At 49.0% G+C, this 13,351-nt stretch overlaps 1 protein-coding gene across 2 annotated transcripts in view; it reads left to right on the forward strand.

Moving 5' to 3' along the window:
* Positions 1 to 13,351, forward strand: part of LOC126545357 (uncharacterized) — a 111,295-nt gene that overhangs the window by 91,470 nt on the left and 6,474 nt on the right. For both annotated transcript variants that reach the window (XM_072288557.1, XM_072288548.1), the window contains 7 exons: positions 10,424 to 10,529; positions 10,603 to 10,728; positions 10,807 to 11,154; positions 11,216 to 11,386; positions 11,448 to 11,688; positions 11,774 to 11,973; positions 12,033 to 12,134. In XM_072288557.1, the coding sequence (XP_072144658.1) occupies positions 10,424 to 10,529; positions 10,603 to 10,728; positions 10,807 to 11,154; positions 11,216 to 11,386; positions 11,448 to 11,688; positions 11,774 to 11,973; positions 12,033 to 12,134 (1,294 nt within the window). The remainder of the gene's footprint in view (positions 1 to 10,423; positions 10,530 to 10,602; positions 10,729 to 10,806; positions 11,155 to 11,215; positions 11,387 to 11,447; positions 11,689 to 11,773; positions 11,974 to 12,032; positions 12,135 to 13,351) is intronic.

A 13,351-nucleotide genomic window follows, 5' to 3' on the forward strand; every position in this document is an offset into this window, starting at 1 on the left:
CACAGCACCAGTTAGGAAAAGTGGTCGCACCTTGAGGAATGCATTGTTTTGATCGCGAAATCGCATGCATCATAATACCGCTAATTAAATGGCACTTAGTTTGCGAATTGTATTCCGCGTACATCCAACCGTAATAATAGTGAAAAATAAGGTTGCATTCCTCGCTGTTTCTCTTGTGCGGTGGTGCACGTTTCCATTCTAGGGCCAGATGCGTTGGCCACGGCGAAATATAATTTCTTTCCGGATACCGTGCACCGAAAACATTTCTGGTCAACGGTACTATCACGCACTGGCGCACGTTTTCCGCCGCTGGTAGTGGTCTCGACCTGCTTCAAGAACGTTCTTACTCTAGAACTATTCGTAATGCCAGCGAATCGTGATGTTGGGCATATTATTAGCCATGGCTGCCGGCCATGCAGTGGCAAACAGCCCTTGCGACCGAAAAGCTTTGAAAAGCGCTTGTCCTGTCTCGATTTGTCCCTCGTCCTTACTGCGCTGTGTTACTTGCGTTACTTTGAGTTCGAATTCAGATGCCAAATTCGCAAAGATGTCCATTTGTGTTATTTGCTATTGGCCGGCCGCCTTGTTTGATATGTCCAACATCACGATTCGCTGGCATTTGCTCTTACGAACGGTTCTAGCGTAAGAGCTTTCTTGCGAATATATGGGCCCCGGCGCTGAAAATTCTTTACTTCTTTTCCAGTAGTAATATTGTTACGTAGGAAGACGCAGACGAAAAGCTATGTACAAGTATATTTACAAGAAAATACGCTGCGCTTGGCCAAGAGGCAACAGCCCGCGCTAGCTTCTCATCGTCGTCGTCGTCTTCGCACTGCTCGCCTTTTCGTGATCGCACATATTGTTCCGTAGCACTGCCCCCGGCTGCAAAAGCGCCGTCCCGGAGCGACTAAAGATCGGACTCGGAAGCAGTGTAGTAGGCCTTGAGCCTACTGACATGCACGACATCACTTGATGCCAGAAGAGAGGACGAGGTTGAACCCACAGGAGCAATTTCGTAAGTCACAGGCGTCACCTGGCGCAGCACGCGGTAGGGCCCTGTGTATCGCGAAAGGAGCTTCTCTGAAAGTCCGACGTGACGGGAGGGCGACCACAGGAGCACGAGCGCACCAGGCGAAAACTGTACGTCACGATGGCGGGCGTTGTAATGACACTGCTGAGTGGCTTGTGAGGCCGTCAGTCGAGCACGGGCAAGCTGGCGTGCATGGTCGGCGAGGGCGATGGCGTCGCGCGCATACTCGCTTGTTGAGATCGCAGCAGGAGGAAGTGCCGTGTCTAGGGGCAAGGTCAGTTCGCGACCGTACAGTATATAAAATGGAGAAAATCCGGCGGTGTCGTGCCGGGAAGAATTGTACGCAAATGTTACGTAAGGAAGGGCAATGTCCCAGTCGTGGTGGTCTTTGGAAACGTACTTGGACAGCATATCGGTAAGAGTACGGTTTAACCGCTCTGTCAGGCCATTGGTTTGAGGATGGTATGAGGTAGTCAGTTTGTGTTGAATGGAGCAGGAACGCACAATGTCAGCGATAACTTTCGAGAGGAAGTTTCGACCACGGTCAGTAAGCAGCTGTCGCGGGGCGCCATGAAGCAAGATAATGTCACGCAAGAGAAAGTTCGCGACGTCAGTGGCGCAACTGGTAGGGAGAGCCCGAGTGATAGCGTATCGGGTGGCGTAATCAGTCGCGACGGCTACCCATTTGTTCCCAGAGGATGACGTGGGAAAGGGACCGAGTAGGTCTAATCCAACACGAAAGAACGGTTCTACAGGGACGGTGATCGGCTGGAGATGACCGGCAGGTAGCACCTGAGGTGTTTTCCGACGCTGGCAGGGATCACAGGCAGCAACATAGCGTCGAACGGAGCGAGCGAGACCAGGCCAATAGAAGCGGCGGCGGACGCGGTCGTACGTTCGGGTTACCCCAAGATGTCCTGCAGTGGGTGCGTCATGCACCTCAAAGTGCACAGTCTGTCGTAGCTGTTTTGGCACGACAAGAAGAAGATCAGAGCCGTCAGGGAGGAAGTTCCTTTGATACAGAATGCCGCCCTGGAGGACATATCGGCGAACGGATGCGTCGGTAGGTGTTGAGCGCAGACGCTCGATAAGTGCTCGCAGCGATAGGTCTCGGTACTGCTCATCGGCGATGTTAGCGAAGGCAGACACAGAGAAAATGCCGTTGGCAGTACTACTGTCGGCGTCGCCAGGCTCGTCTACCGGGTAACGAGACAGGCAGTCAGCGTCCTTGTGTAGTCGGCCAGATTTGTAGGTGACAGTATATGAATATTCTTGGAGGCGTAAGGCCCAGCGACCAAGTCTTCCTGTAGGATCTTTCAGTGAGCATAACCAGCAAAGCGCGTGATGGTCTGTGACAGCGGAAAAGGGTCGGCCATATATATAAGTATGGGCGGAATTTCGCAACCGCCCAAACTAGGGCCAGACACTCACGCTCAGTGATGGAATAGTTGCGCTCCGCGGGTGAGAGGAGCCTGCTGGCGTAAGCGATAACACGGTCGTGGCCATGCTGGCGTTGTGCCAGTACTGCGCCAATTCCGTGACCGCTGGCATCAGTACGGACTTCGGTAGGCGCAGAAGGATCGAAATGGGCCAGAACGGGAGGCGTTGTGAGAATGTCGATTAGATGTGAGAATGCAGAGGCCTCGTTATCGCCCCACTGGAAAGGGGCGTCTTTCTTCAAAAGCTCGGTTAGTGGTCGTGCTATGGCGGCGAAATTTCTCACGAAACGGCGGAAGTACGAACAAAGGCCGATGAAGCTGCGCACATCTTTGACACACTTCGGAACAGGGAAGTGCGCAACAGCATTGATCTTGCCTGGGTCCGGTTGCACTCCGTTCGCATCAACGAGATGTCCAAGGACGGTAATCTGGCGACGGCCGAATTGACACTTCGATGCGTTGAGTTGCAGACCGGCTCGACGAAAAACGTCCAGGACTGCTGAGAGGCGCTCGAGGTGCCTAGCGAACGTTGGGGAGAATATGATAACGTCATCCAAGTAGCACAGGCACGTGGACCATTTGAAACCGTGAAGAAGGGAGTCCATCATGCGTTCAAAAGTGACAGGGGCGTTACATAGACCGAACGGCATCACTTTGAATTGATAAAGACCGTCGGGTGTTACAAAAGAAGTCTTCTCGCGGTCGTGATTGTCCACGGTAATCTGCCAGTAGCCGGAGCGAAGGTCAATAGAGGAGAAATAGCGAGCACCGTGGAGGCAGTCAAGGGCGTCATCAATCCGAGGTAGGGGATACACGTCCTTTTTGGTAACCCTGTTAAGGTGCCGATAGTCCACGCAAAAGCGCCATGAGCCATCCTTCTTTTTGACCAGTACAACAGGTGACGCCCATGGACTATATGATGGTTCAATGATGTTCTTGGCATTTTGCGAACTTCTGCGTGAATAACTTGACGCTCAGCTGGTGACACTCGATAGGGGCGGCGATGAATAGGAGGGGCATCGCCGGTATTAATGCGATGTTTGACAGCTGTAGTTAGGGCCAAAGGACGATCGTTAAAGAAAAAACTATCGTGGTATGAAAGCAGAACGCGGTAGAGTTCACGAGCGTGCTCGGACGGCAAGTCGGGCGCAATCATTTTCTGTAAGTCAGCGATGGTACAATTTGCCGACTGCGGTGGTAGAGGAGCATCGGATGAAGTGTCGTCTACTGCAATGGATGCTACTGAGTGATCCGCGAATGAGCAAAGCTGGGCCAGAGACATCCCGCGTGGCAGCACTTGTGTCGTCAAGCCAAAGTTGAGCACTGGCAGGCAGACGCAATTCGCCGTAATAGATAAAACTGTATGAGGTACTGTGATCCCGTGTGTAAGGAGGACGTCTTGCATAGGAGCCGCGATGTAGTGACCGTCGGGGACTGGTGGGGAAGACACTAGGTCAACGTAGGTCAGTGCCGAAGGTGGCAAGCGAACGAAGTCGACGGAACTGAGGCGACTGGGGTGTGGTTCAGCAGGATCCAGGACAGGCAGGTCAAGGCGGAGAGTACTGGTGGAACAATCGATGAGAGCAGAATGTGCGGAGAGGAAGTCTAAGCCGAGGATGATGTCATGGGGACAGTGGGCGATGACTGTGAATAGCACGATTGTTGAGCGATCGGCGAAGGAGACGCGGGCGGTACACATACCAATTACGGGGGCTGTTCCGCCATCGGCGACACGGACAACAGGCGTCGTGGCGGGCGTGAAAATTTTCTTGAGCCGGTTACGAAGCTCAGCGCTCATTACGGACAAATGCGCCCCAGTGTCTATGAGTGCAGACACAGAAACACCGTCGACTTGCACGTCAAGAAGGTTCAGATGAGTGGGCAACGTCAGTAGAGGATTTGGCGGCGTAGGGAGCAATGCAGCGTCACCTCGAGGCGCTGCATCGTCTACTTTTCCGGCTGGGAGCGGCGTCCGAAGGGAGTCTGCGAATAGGAGCGACGGGGCTGGGGAGAACGAGATTGTCGTTGTTGGGGCGAAGGCGAACGAGAATAGGAGCGGTTCGGTGCAGGAGAATCAGCGGCGGCGTTATCGGAGCGTGCGGCATAGGGACGAGAAGGGCCACCTGGGGGGCGAGAGTAGGCGGTATAAGTAGACCGGGTCGGGGAACTCCAGCGACTGCGACAGTGCCGAGAAATGTGCCCGATTCGATGGCAGTGGAAACAAATGGGCTTGTCGTCAGCAGTGCGCCATTCAGATGGGTTGCGGAAACGTGGTGGGTAAGAAGGTGCGGGGCGGGGCGGAATCGAAGAAGGCGGGCGGGTATCAGGACGATGGGCCGAGCAGATGGTGTGAAGACCCATGTTTTCGAACTCTTGGCGGACAACTACCTGGATCAGTGAGACCGTGACTGCAGATGTGTTCGTGTGACTGGAGTCGAAGGCAGCCGGATAGGCGGCCTCGATCTTACCCGGACGATCCTGGTAACATCGGCAATGTTGTTGGGACGAGGAGTGTCGGCACAGGAAGATGTCGCTGGGGTGTTGGGCCGACGGGCAAACTGCTGGTCAATACGTCGGCTTTTAGCGAGTTCCAGGCGGCGGCACTCTTTTATAACAGCATCCACCGTCGCTACGTTGTTGCAAACGAGCAAGTTGAAGGCGTCATCGGCAATGCCTTTGAGGATGCGGGCAACCTTGTCTGACTCAGTCATGTGGGTGTCAACTTTGCGGCACAGAGCCAAGACGTCCTGAATGTACGTGACATAGGGCTCTGTTGACGTCTGCACACGGCCGGAAAGCGCCTTCTGCGCGGCAAGTTGGTGACCGTAGGGGTTGCCGAACAAGTCCCGAAGCTGTGTCTTAAGTGAATCCCAACTGGTGAGCTCATCTTCGTGCGTGCGATACCAAACTCTAGGTGTGCCACCGAGGTAAAAGACTACGTTGGCGAGCATAATAGTAGGGTCCCACCGATTATTGCGGCTGACGTGTTCATACAGGCTGATCCAGTCATCGACGTCTTCCCCATCTTTGCCGGAGAATACGCCAGGATCACGGGGAGCGGGGAGAGTGATGTAGGTCGTCGAAGTGGCAGCAGGTGTCGGAGCCGGGGGAGTCCGGTTGTCGTCGCCGGGAGCCATGAAGGAAGGCTCGACGTACCGTCCACTGCGAAGCTCCGTGACGAGGTACAGGGAACGTCCACCTCCACCAGATATGTTACGTAGGAAGACGCAGACGAAAAGCTATGTACAAGTATATTTACAAGAAAATACGCTGCGCTTGGCCAAGAGCCTGGCAACAGCCCGCGCTAGCTTCTCATCGTCGTCGTCGTCTTCGCACTGCTCGCCTTTTCGTGATCGCACATATTGTTCCGTAGCAATATTTTTGGAATTTTCGTTTATCCCTGTTGAAACAAACGGCGTATTAAAGTATACTGCCGGACACTCCGTACATGCTTGTATTTAATTCCTTATGCAGACTTGAACATTTTATCTGCTTGCTCCCACGTAGCTGTATTACTCGTCACGGCCGCACGGAGCGAGGTCGAGCCAGTTGCATGGGGTGTCTGCTTGTTCACATTGCGGAGGACTGTATGTGCACTTTTCCTGCATGTAGTGTGGTACGTGTTTCTACAAGCTTGGGTTCCCTAGTTTTTTGTTCAGCGTGGTTGAACGTCGTCTCCTCGTTGCACATTTTAGTAGCGCATGTTCACTGCGCCCCCTCCCCCACCCCCCCATTTGCATTCAGCCCGGTTATACCACTAAAGCGCCAACTGTGTGCAGCTTCCCTTGATCAAACAGAACACGCACGCGGAGCCGATCACGCTACTCCTGCATCCCAATGTGCCCGACACTGGCACTAGCAAATCCAGTAGCCAGTACCTGTTTTCAACCTATCGCAGCCGCGGCGGCCGTGCCCACGTGGCTGGGCCGTTTCCCGCATGCGGAGTACTCGCGCACCGTGCCCAAATAAGTGGCGTGGCGTGACGCGATGAAAGTTCGAGCTCCCAGCGTGCCGATGGCACGGGAATAATTGACACGCGGTACACAAGGGAGCAGTTGACTTCTTGCGCGTAAAGGCTTTGCGGTTTGTTATCGCGAGCAGCACTAGGCCTGCATGTCTTGATTACACAGATAAATAGACCACGGAATGCCGAGTGCCTCTGAAACAGCCCCCACACGCGAGAAGCGATAGCGGTCACTTGAGGCCAGCGCAGCGCACTCGGGGACCGAAGGCACAGCACCGCGCCGAATGTGTGTGGGATTTGCCTGTTCGAAATATACAGGTCGTCCCACATAACTTGAGCCAAAGTTTCAAAGATGAAAGGCACTCCGGACGCGAGTTGAACCGAATGCATAATGTAGGCACTGGCCTAGAATTGCTCAGGCAATTTTTTTATTTTCCCCTTAACTAAAGGATTAGTTATGTTTAATTAATGAACTTGTTAAGTATTGGCTGCAGACCCCAACTGTGACATGCAAAGTTGTAGAACACCTTAAGAAACCTCTCAATAAATTGTTCCGAACACGATATATCTCACGTGGTCCTTTTTTCCGCGTTCCAAAGATAGCCCGCGAAGTATGAAAAAATGCCACGTGACGGGTCGCTTGCGCATTGTTATTGTGCTGCTCTCAAGCGTGCCATGGATGAACAAAGTCGGCTGCAGCGAGACTGGCCTGCAGCAGGGCGTTTGCACCGTCATGCGATAAGAGCCACATGCCCAGATACCTACACCAGGCATGACGCCCTGTCGGGGGCCAGTCTCGCTGCAGCCGACCCACAGAGTAATATAGTAATACTCTATGGCCAACCTTGTTCATCCATCGCATGCTTGAGAGCTGCACAATAACAGTCCGCAAGCGCCCCGTCACATGGTATTTCTTCATATTTCGTGGGCTTATTTTGGAACGCGGAAAAAAGGACCACGTGATGTATGTCATGTTGTAAACAATTTATTGAGAGGTTTCTCAAGGTGCTCTACAACTTTGCGTATCACACTTGCGGTGTGCAGGCAATACTTAAAAAGTTTATTAATTAAACATAACTAATCCGTTAGTTAAGGGGAAAATAAATATAGCCTGAGTAACTAAGGCCAGTGCCAACATTATGCATTCGGTTCAACTCGCATCCGGAGTGCCTTTCATTTTTAAAGCTTTGGCTCAAGTTATGTGGGACAACCTGTATAAATGGGTGCACTTATCTCCACGTTAAAGAGGTGGGAAAAAAAAGAAAGGAGACGGAAAGGAATCGAGATTGTGGGTTACGTTACTTACCACTTGGACTTATTTTAGTGTGGCCGAAGGAAAACACAAGATGAAAGGGCGTTCAAGTGTCTGCTGGTAAAAGCTCAGCCAGATGCAGCTGCATAGTCTACTACCAAGCAAGAGCAAGAGACGTTTAGAGTAGTGGTGGAAAAAAAAAAGCAGGGACAAGATTTACACGACCGGATCCGTTACAGGCATTACGGTACAAGGTAGACAAGTTTTGAGGAAGAGAAAAAAAAGATTAAGGAGATGTATACAAAATGCTGGAATTAAAAGCATCTATAGCATTCCTGAGTAACTCAAGCAAGCTAGGCGACTATTCATCACCGACAAAGGGGATGCCACTAGATCATCATCATTATCACAAGAGCTCCGTCACTCGTCATGTGTGCACGTGTGCTGTTTTACAGCGACAGCTGCTATGGGCTCCCTCCACCAACGTTACTAGATCTGTTGCCCTCCACTAGTCGTTTTGATGTTCACCGGCGACTGTCGTAGGGATCCCAAAGTGCTTGGCGAGAAGCTTATAAAAGGGAAAATAATAATAATAATTCGCCGTGCGCCACGAGGATCCAAACTCGGGACCGATAGATTGGCGTAAATTTTACCTCAGGCCATAGAGTTAGTATACTAACTCTGGAGGAAAAGCTAATGAAAGAAGTAGAAACCGCAAAGGCGCCGCCATGTTGCTACGACTCAATTCTATAAAGCTAAATATAGTAAAAATATTATGTAAAAACATGAACACATAGCATGTGCGTATAAACATGTAAAGTTCATTCCATATATTTTTTTGAGAGATCGGGCGGCTATTTAGAAAATATTGATGTAATATTTACGGTGTGTAAAAGGATGCGTTAGCAGGCGCTTTAACTAGATAGTGCCACCTTACTAAGGATTTTCTTTTTCCGTTTCTCTCTTTTTTTTTTAACATAACGGTTAGAGTGCATCGCGATACAAAGGGGAAAGCACATAATCTTTATCATCATCATCATCAGGCTTGGGTTCACGTTGATTGGGCGTCTCGTCAGAACTGCATCACATAGCTTCCGCCAGCGCGCCTGCACAGAGTAGCAACATGGCGGCGCCCTTGTGGTTACCTATATCAATACATGGGCGCCATGGGGAGCTGTCCCAAGCACTCCACCGCAATGCTACAGCAGAGAACAGTACTGCGCCTGAGAGCTGCTATGAATGGCTGACGCCTGCTCGACTTTCTGTACTAGATCAAGCTAAAGCCCCTCCATACACGTTTTCACAGAAAGCGGTACTGGCACATGGTTGGAGGGGCTTTAGATAACACTGGCGTTGGCACCTTTCTCGTCTTCTGGCGCGTCGTCATCCCAATTGCAGAGGGCGTCCCGATTTAAGTTCTCTTATTGGTCGTATGCATCTTCAAATGTTTACTACAGTGCAAAACTTACTGCGCATATTGCACCAGCTATCGTGCCGCTGTATCGCATTACAACTTAAACTGCTGACTTATTCGTTAAAGTGTGGCTCACATGTTAGAGAACCTGGACTAGCCAGATAGTCTGTCATATTGCGAAGAGCTTATAGCAAAATGCTCAGGGAGAGAGAGGAGGAGGAAAAACTTTATTTTCGTCATATGTTAGAGTTCATTGAATTACTGAGTTCTGCCAGGTGGCATGGCTGAGGGAGAATGTTTTTAGGACGCCCTCTCCTGTTCCTTTTTTTTTTTTTTTGAACACTTCGTTGCAGAAAACACGGCCCGATATGCACAGACTACAGGGTGCTTTAATATTCGGCAATGTGGAAACATATCAGCATCACTGAACACACATTGCAACTTACCTTGTTTGGTCAGCACACTTACCTTGTTTGGTCAGGGACAGGTAGTGCACAAACATTAAATGAGCCATTTAGTTTGCTGGCAGTTAGTTCATCCTGCCTAACAAAATGTATGGGGTGTATTACTTGCACACATGATGCAACAAAGCCACGAGCGATGTGACGAAGCACACGCAGCTGCGCCACCTGCGTTATGAGCCACTGCCCCTGAACTGCACACTACATGGCCTCGTTGCACCACCAATGCATGCACTTTGCCTAAGAACAGCATGGGTCATCACACAATATGCAAAACCAGTAGTCGAGTACACTTTTGCAGTGCTGCATCTGTGGCCTACTGGTATATTGAGCTAGCTTCTTCTGCATTCAAGCTGATGTTGAACTATGGAATGAATGAAGGAACTTTCATTTCGGATGTCTATGCAACTCATCTGTAGACTGCAAATTGTATGCGGTGAACTTGTCTCTAACAGTTAATTATGCCAATGCATTCACACATTATTTATTTATTTACACACTCTCAGCACCCTATGGCATTACAGAGATGAGTGTTTAATGGATAGAGTCATTTACTGCCTTTCTGAAAGCGACAGAGCAGTGATGGAGGCGATTCCATTTTGCTGCATGCATGTGGCAAAAAAATAGAAATAACAACGCACAGCATGATGGAACAATCACCTTGAAAATATTATTGTTTTGCAAAGACACATAGGGGAAAGCACATAAGCACACAACGACCTTGAACTGCATTTTCTGGTTCCTTATTTCACAATTGTTGTTAACTATAAATCTGCTGCAAACTGTTTTTTGTGAGCCACCAAGGAACTGCTGAGAACATATTCTATATATAGCTTCAATAATGGTCGTCCTCTTCATTCCAGAAATGAACCAAAGCCCATTCTTATAAGTTATGTACGAGCCGAGACGGCACAACATGCTCTGAACCTCAAGCAGGAGTTGCACAAAATGAACTTCAGTGTATACCTAGTGAGTACCAATTTACAGATTTTGTTGAAGTGATTGCAGCATTTGTAATCATGCTTTGTGTGCATAATCTTAGGACATTGATGAGATCAAGATCGGAAGCGACTGGCAGGATGCACTCAATTATGCAGTGAGCGAGTGCCACTTATTTGTACCTCTGATCAGTCCCATGTACGGCAAGACACAGTGGACAAACCGAGAGGCAAGTGTTTTTGGCAAAAGCATGCAATGTTGTGTGATGTGTACATATTCTAATGGCTAAGTCTTTTTTCCCACATAGGTCAAGCTAGCAGATGTGCTTCACAAAGTGATCATCCCTGTCAACTTCCTCGAGACGTGGCCACCAGAGTGCCTTGCTATTCAGTTTGCATCCACTCAGTACATTGCAGCTTGGAAGGCTTCAGAACATGAGACCGGCCAGGGCAAGCAGAACAGGCCAATCGATCAGAGCCCTGACCTTGGAGCACCTACTGGCTCTACTCCTACGGGAGAAGGGTACAAATATGACTACAGAGTGTGGGATGAAACTAACTTGAAGCGAGTTGCCAAAGAGATTGCTGAACGCTACAGACAGACAGTCAAGAGGGAACAAATTGCCGAACGTCGAAGCAAGACATCCAGCTTAAAGGTAGCAGAGAGAGACATTTTTGTGTTTGGACAATGCCCAACATGCTGTTTTTTGGTTGCAGATCAAGCGAATTTCTCACATAGGCACTCTCGCCACCGTTGAGGAGCAGTCAACAATGCGAGTCAGTTCTATATCAGAAGCAACCGCTGCCATTTGTACAACAGAATCGCTCGAACCTGTGGAGACCAAGGAGCTCATTGTGATAACGGCACATCCCAAACAAAAGGAGATGGTACGCATCCTGCACATCTGCTTCTGCAAAAGAGTTTCCTAACACAGCGTGTTCTTCACAGGTACAAGTTATTGCAAGAATGCTTGAGCAAGATGGGTTCAGGGTCTGGAGCACAACAGAGTTGAATGAAGCAAGAGACAGCTGTTCAGACACGGAAAGCATTCCCACCAACCCTAATACACCTCGGGAGCTTGCACCCATTCCAGAGGGTGAAAGAGTCTTTAGTGACACTTACAGGGAGGCCAACAACCGCATCCTGGAACACAAGCGGCTAAGCTCACTTCGAGAGCAGGAAGCACCTGGTAAGTCGTGTCATCTGCCAAAAGCTGGATTTCAGACTGTCATAAATGTATAGCCTCTCACAAACGTAAACCTTTCTTTTCACAGGATATGCCACATATTCTGTCACAGAAGGTCGTTCTGTGTGCCGCCTTACATCCCAGGCCAGTGATGCGAGCGTTGTATCTATGCTTGCGGGAGAGAAACTAGAAAAATTGACTCGATTCCAACAAAAGGCTGTTCAGGCCAAAGTTGTAATTGTTTTGATTACAAAGGAATTCACAGCATCACGCACCTCTGAACAACAGGTGAGTTGCAATGCCCAACGTTACTTTCAACAGCACTAACTGAAGCCAAATTATTTCAGGTATTCTATATTGAACACAGGAAGCGTGTAGTTCTGGTCAAGTGTGATGACTGCCCAATTCCATGCTGGTTTACATCACTAATGGGCAATGACATCATTTCGGTAAGTAGCAACTCGCTTTTACTGGCAACTGCGAAGAGCCTTTAAAAAGCTAGAATGTGCCAGTTATTGCATGTTTTCTATCATAACCACTTATTAAAACAGCCATGCAGGTATCTTAGCTTCTAGTTAGTTCCAAAGAATAGCTATACAAAATAATTGCAGCAAGTAAGCTGTCACCAAAAATTGGCCAAAAGGTGTTGCATTATTCTAGTGTGAAAATGTTGCTGCTAGCCAGTCAAGTGTGCACACAGAAAGTACCTAATCTCACTGGTTGTATCATACATACCTGCTAAAGACAGAACTACTAGAAATGCAGACTACATGCACTGCTAACAGAAATATATGATACAAGAATTCATTTGCATTAAGATCACTCAGAATTTGCTTCAATGTGAATACTCTAGTCCCAGAGTGGACACATAACTGACTTGACACTTCGGTGCTGACACTGCTCTTTTTTTTTTCTTTTGATATCACATGCCAAGGCCTTTCATTTGTTCCTGGTGCAGTACATGGCAGATGACCCTGAACTCAGACAAATGTAAAGTTATGTCCTTCTCACGAAAACATTCAAACTCTCGCTTTTCTTACGTCCTAAATAACACCGCCGTACCTCCGACATCGTCCTACAAGTACCTTGGTATTGAACTTACAACTCATTTTTCCTGGAGTACACACATAACAGCTATCTCCGCAAGAGCTTCAAAAACTCTGGGTTATCTTCGACGGAACTTGCGTAAATCCCCTGCTACAGTTCGTAAATTAGCATATCAGACTTTTGTTCGCCCACAGTTAGAATTTGCGTCATCAGTATGGTCACCACATCAAAATTATTTAGTTGATATGCTAGAATCAATTCAAAACAGAGCATCGCGCTTCATCACAAGCAACTACGACAGAACTTGCAGCGTAACTAAGATTAAAGCAGATATTTCGCTCCAGCCACTTGAAACTCGCCGCATGATAAGTCTTCTTTGCCTTTTCCATAGATATGTTCATTGTAATCGACCTCATGTGTTGCCACTTGAAGTACCAGCGCGCACGTCACGTCGCCTTAACAATAGCCAAAGTTTCAAGCGCATATTCGGCAATACACTGTCATTTAACGCATCAGCACTGCCACGTGCGATAACCGTATGGTACAGTTTTCCTGATAACATTGCATGCTTAACAAATCGAGACACCTTTCGCGAAAAATCGCAAAGCTTCCTGTAGAA

This window comes from Dermacentor andersoni, chromosome 1, assembly GCF_023375885.2.
Source record: "Dermacentor andersoni chromosome 1, qqDerAnde1_hic_scaffold, whole genome shotgun sequence".
Lineage (NCBI taxonomy): Eukaryota > Metazoa > Arthropoda > Arachnida > Ixodida > Ixodidae > Dermacentor > Dermacentor andersoni.